The sequence below is a fragment of the Lathyrus oleraceus genome, chromosome 4 (genome assembly GCF_024323335.1).
Source record: "Lathyrus oleraceus cultivar Zhongwan6 chromosome 4, CAAS_Psat_ZW6_1.0, whole genome shotgun sequence".
NCBI lineage: Eukaryota > Viridiplantae > Streptophyta > Magnoliopsida > Fabales > Fabaceae > Lathyrus > Lathyrus oleraceus.
Genome location: NC_066582.1, coordinates 104,419,551 through 104,425,310, shown reverse-complemented (window position 1 = coordinate 104,425,310; position 5,760 = coordinate 104,419,551). Strand labels below are relative to the sequence as shown.

Below are 5,760 nucleotides of genomic sequence, written 5' to 3'. Positions count from 1 at the left end.
GCAAGTGCAATAATTTATTTTAAAAAAAATAAATATAATATATTTTTTTGTTTATAATATATTATAATATATATATATATAATATATATATATATATATATATATATATATATATATATATATTATATATATAGTTGGATCAACGTACACAAATTTATTGTATAAAAGTTTTTTTTTAATGTAATGGATGTTAAATGATCAATAAATGGGTTCAAAAAATTTCCACAAATAACTTTTTCTAGTTTGGGACATAATAAAGTAAAACATTATTAACAATTTTATTTAAAATTGTGAGAAATAAGTCCAGCAACAAAAATGATTTAACTTCGTACAATTCTTTGGTCCTTAAAAAACTGGGTTTATACAAAACCTGTCCGCAACCTTTTAGGAAGTGATGATTCATTACCATGTAAAAAACAATTACATCCATATAAACAAATGTTAAAACATAATGTATATTTTATACAACTCATTCAATAAAATTCTAATAATAAACAACCACATTTGTTGATATAATATAACTAATGAAAAACTTACGTTCTATAAGTTTTCAAAAACTTCTTTGAACACGACGTTTGTTGTAGAATTCAATGGATGATTATCCTTGTCATGGATTAATATCTTAAGCCCTTTTTTGCTTTTGACCCTTGATATTGCAACATATAGTTGACCATGACTAAATACACTTCTAGGCAAATACAATCCAACATAATCCAATGACTGACCTTGAGATTTGTTAATTGTCATAACATAACATATAGTTATGGGAAATTGCCTTCTAGTCATTTTGAATGGCCACGGAGATTGTGTTGGAGTCATATCCATTCTTGGAATATAGATAACCCCTCAAATATTCTTTTCAGATATAATCTTTGCCTCGATAACGTGGTTTGTCAATCTTGTAACTATAAGCCTTGTTCCATTGCAGAGACCTTCAGGTTGATCAATGTTTCGAAGCAACATAATAGGGGTCCCAATCTTCAATTTAATCTTGTGGTTAGGTAGACCGGAAGTTGTAAGTGTATTCAAAAATTTCGGGGTCAAAACATCAAAAGCTTCATTTCCTTCACCGTCAAAAGTGTCTACAAAATCTAAACTTAAATATTCCTTTTCTTCACCTTTGGGAAAATTTTTGAAATTTTATTATTATAAATCTATGTTAGTACATATAAATATATGAATGCATCTATAAATATGTTTACAATGGATAACGCATACCTGGTATGAATCCCAAAACGTATTGATTTATGATGTCAACCGTTTCAATTGTTCCTGCCAATATAGCTCTTGATTGCAAAAATTCTGGATTCTTGTAATTGTTAAGAAAATTCGGATATGTTTCACTAACAATGGCTTCTAGTGGATCATCATAGTTAGAAATTAAGAAATCATTTGGAATAGGAATATCCGTGTAACCATCGTTAGGTTCTTCCAATTTTCCATCGCCAACTTTTAATATCCAATTAGAAAACAATTCTAATTCAGATGTACTTGAAGTATTGCCGGCTTGTTGGAGTCGCATGTTCTTTGTAAGCTTCAGCACAACACAATGATCCCAGATGTATGATGAATTTATTGTAGAATGTATTATATCTGAACGCTGCCCCTTGGTACAACTGGTAATATTTGCCGAAAATCTCCACCAAATACAATTACTTTCCCTCCGAATAATTTGTCAGAACAATTAGAACGCCCCAGTATGTCTTTAAGGGTTTTATCAAACGCTTCAAAACAAAATCTGTGTGCCATTGGAGCTTCATCCCAAATTATCAACTTTGCCATTTTTAGTAGCTCTGCACGATCACTACCTTTGTCGATATTTCATGTAGAAGACTCCATTGTAGGTATTGGAATCTTGAACATTGAATGAGCCGTTCGACCTCCTGGAAGTAGTAGTGAAGTTATGCCCGATGAAGCAACAGTTAAACAAATTTGTTTCTTTGATCTTATGTAGGAAGCTAGAGTTCTCCACATGTAGGTTTTCCCTGTGCCACCGTATCCATACAAAAAAAAATACGTCTCCTTGTTGATTGTTTACTGCTTCCATTATTCGCTTGAATACACCTCTTTGCTCATCTAATTTAAAAAAAATACATAGCAAACATGTAGTGAATAAATTAATTATACATTAAAAAAAATTGTAAGATAAAATCATACTTTAAAAGTTAACTTTATAAAATTATGACAAAACTTACAAACATTTAACATATTTACCTGTAAGATTTAAGAACAAATTATTGTATTCTTGCAATTGTTCGGCTGGATTGTAACTCCGCTCTTCGTATATGAGCTTATTTCCCAACTGCTCAACCACATATCCACTTGGATAAGGCATTCCAGCAAATTCCTTTAGACTTCGGCTCTTCCTTTGAAGATTTCGTTCAATCTCAATTAATGTTAAATTCATTATCTCTTCATCCGACAACCTCAAACCTTTATACAATAGTAATTATAAGTGTAAACTATAAAACAAATTTACTTTTAAGAATCAAACAAATAAATATAATAAAAATTCACAATATAGGAAAAATAATACCTCTATTGTTTGCAATTTGCTGTTGAGCATATAGTATTCCATCAGCTAAGAGATGACATGTTTTACTCCATACATGTCTTGGCCTGTTAATGCTGCCTGATAATAACATGTGAACAAATAGTAATCTCAAATATTGACTTGAACCCCAATGATTTGCCTCTTTAATAGCTGCAATGAATTCTCTATCATCGCCGATAAAACCCATAGCAAAACAGGCATCCCAGAAAGTATCATATTTTACGTTATTCACTGTTTTTATATCATTATAACTGCGGGGGCCTTTGACATGTGTGAGCATCAATCTAAGATAGTACAATTCGTCAGTTGTTGGAGGAACCCATATAAGCCTACCAATTGTGTAACCTTTTTGACGGGGTTTCCATTCTCTTTTTTTCTTAACATAAACAAATTTTGAAACAAATTTGCTGTAAGTTAAATTTTGTGCTTCAGGATACTTGCAATTTGCTTCGAACCATGATGTAAACATCGATTCAGTTACACTTGGTTTTTCCAGAACTGTATTGATACGATCAAAATCAGTGTAATATACCGAATTTTGACCTTCACAATGAAAGTACAATCTCTCAACAACTGGTTTTCTACCATGGATTGGAAAGGAGAATATCCTCCAAGATGCTTCACTCGGAGAAACGTACCTACAAATAATATAATGAAAGGCAATGGATTTAAAATTAATAGAATGATTATTGTAGACAGAATATATAAATTTTATTATAACACATATAGTCAAAACAGTGTACATATAAAATTTTCTACACCATGCATGTAAAGAAAAATTGCACACTTTTAGTTGAAATAGATAAATTGCATGACATCATATTTCAAGTGATATATTAGAAACGTATCTACAATCAATATACTGTTTGATCTCATCAATATTCTGCGGCTGGTTGGAAGTTCCATCATCATTCGGTACAATGGCAGCGGTGATTCTGTCGTAACCTTTGTTGATGTACTTGAATAAGTACTTAATCGATGTACTTTGATTGCACCATTTCATGTTTATGTGAGCTTGGTACTTTGTCAACAACTTTGCATTGTATGGAACAACATTCCGGTTATCGACTTGAATTCCATTCTTAAGAACTGTATGTCCATTGTCCCTTCTTCTATATACCGGAAACCCATCTTGATCAACAATTGTTTCGGGCTGAAACTGTTTTGGAAAATATTTAGAACATTTTCCATCTTTCATGCATGGTGAAGATCAATTTGCAAATCCACACGGGCCATGAATCATGTGAGTTTTAACCAAATTATACAACTCTTCATTGGTATCTTGGTCAGGTATTTCAGCTGAAATAATGCGATCAATATCACTTGGAGTTGGATATTTGTTAGATGGATGGAGGAAAATTAAGATGTGAGCATGTGGTAATCCTCTCTTTTGAAACTCAATTGTATACATATCTATAAAAATAAATATAAAAATATATACAATAGTCAGCACACGAATGATAAATTTGAAAATAACAATACGATTAATTGAATATGGAATAAGTTACTCACATGCAAGAACTTTCCCCAATAGACTTTTCTTTTTGAGATCAGACAAAAGCTCATCAAATTTCATTTTAAAGACTCTTGAAATGATGTCAGGACGATCTGATGCTTTTAGATGAACAGAACCAAGCAAACGCTGAATTTCAGGCCAGTTGGGGTTACATGTGAATGTAATGAAAAGATCTGGAAATCCGACATAGCTGCATATTGCCATTCCGTCAAAGTATAGTTGATCCATATATCTACGACTACCAACGTATGAAGAAGGTAGCACAACCCTCTTACCTGTGTTTGACCCGTGCGTTTCTCCATTTGAATTATATTCATTCAAATTGTGATACTTGCCAACCCTCAGTTTTGACTGATTCTTTCGAAGCCACCTAAGTCTTTCTGATTCCATCATTGTAAAACCATCTACCAAAAATTGTTGATAAAGTCTCCTTGATCGCAACAATGTTTGTGCTTCATTATATCTTGATTGAATTCTAAAGGCCAACCACTCTCTTATTGTAAGTCGATTTCGCTTTGTTGCTTCTTCCCAAGGAATATCTTTATTGTTCTGTTCTGACTGTGTTATGTCTGTGAAGTGGCGAATATTTGTCCCTTTATCACGGTGCCTCACATTAGGTCTATATCCATCCTCACCATATGGAAATAATAATGGGTACTGATATCCTAAATAACTGGTATGATACTCATCTATCCTTTGAAGTTCGCCACATTGTTTTTGCACTATAATGTCTCTTTTTTCTGCAGTGTCGACATCTCCAACAATTAAAGCAGCTACTTCGGATACAGTTGGTTGATTATATATCCTTCCATCATTTCTTCGTTCAGATATTAAACGAAGTTTTAAATCAGAAACACCTTCTTCACAAAGTCTGTCCCTTGCCATGCGAAATGATTGTGCATGAACATTATGTTCATATAACATTTCAGATAGTTTTCTCACAATATTAACATCAACTCCACTTTTTGACCTATAATGAAAATAGTTGAAACAGTTTATTGCAAGTTTCTTAAATAAATAAATTTAAAGTTTGGAAAATAATAGATATCTAACCTGAATCCATGCATTCTGTTTTCAATTTCATTCTCAGTGTCATAAACATATAGTTGTGCAAATCGTGGATTTTGACCTGGCATCGGTAACATGCTTCCTATTCAGTGACATGATTGACCTTGGATACGAAAATTGGGAGGGCATCTATCGTTGTTAAATCGATTGTCCACTTTCGCACCGGGAGATGTAAATGCAAACATAACGTTGTACATTCGAATTTGTTGTTGGAAATTTTTTGATTCACATGATTCGTTGTCAAACAACAGATGTTGTAGAACTTTAGGAGCGGGTTTTAACAAAGGTAACTAGACTTTTCCTGATCCACAACACATGGAAAATTTAGGATTGGACGCATGACGACATTTGTTTTTCCTTTCCGAATACCACATATTTGCACCACAATATTGACATTCAATGACAGGATCCCCTATATCATAATACCCTCCTGATCATCAATAGTATTTAATTCATATGTTAAATGAGTTGTATTTCATAATAATAAAATATTATTTATAGTAAATCATTTTAAAATACCTGATGTAATTTCAAAAGTTTCCATAGCATCTGTTCCATTAGACATTTCATCTTCATCAAAACTTGAAATTTGTTGTTGAACTGTAACCTTTTGACATAACAT

General features: G+C 32.3%; 1 protein-coding gene across 1 annotated transcript; it reads right to left on the bottom strand.

Moving 5' to 3' along the window:
* Positions 1-846: 846 nt before the first annotated feature.
* Positions 847-5,760, bottom strand: LOC127136218 (uncharacterized). Its single transcript, XM_051062808.1, has 10 exons — positions 5,658-5,760; positions 5,508-5,568; positions 4,067-5,040; positions 3,810-3,967; positions 3,418-3,713; positions 2,537-3,192; positions 2,215-2,433; positions 2,018-2,076; positions 1,219-1,534; positions 847-1,118 (listed from the first exon to the last, which is right to left on the bottom strand). Exons 1-10 carry the CDS (start codon positions 5,758-5,760, stop codon positions 847-849), a joined length of 3,114 nt encoding a protein of 1,037 aa, XP_050918765.1.

What these genes read in the sequence shown, in the direction of transcription:
- LOC127136218 (XM_051062808.1), bottom strand. Translation starts at nt 5,760, where the DNA reads ATGTTATGTCAAAAGGTTACAGTTCAACAACAAATTTCAAGTTTTGAT. An exon ending in ATTGGGGAAAGTTCTTGCAT is followed by an intron (nt 3,968 to 4,066) that starts GTGAGTAACTTA and finishes TTATTTTTATAG; the next exon opens with ATATGTATACAATTGAGTTT. An exon ending in AATATTGATGAGATCAAACA is followed by an intron (nt 3,193 to 3,417) that starts GTATATTGATTG and finishes TATTATTTGTAG; the next exon opens with GTACGTTTCTCCGAGTGAAG.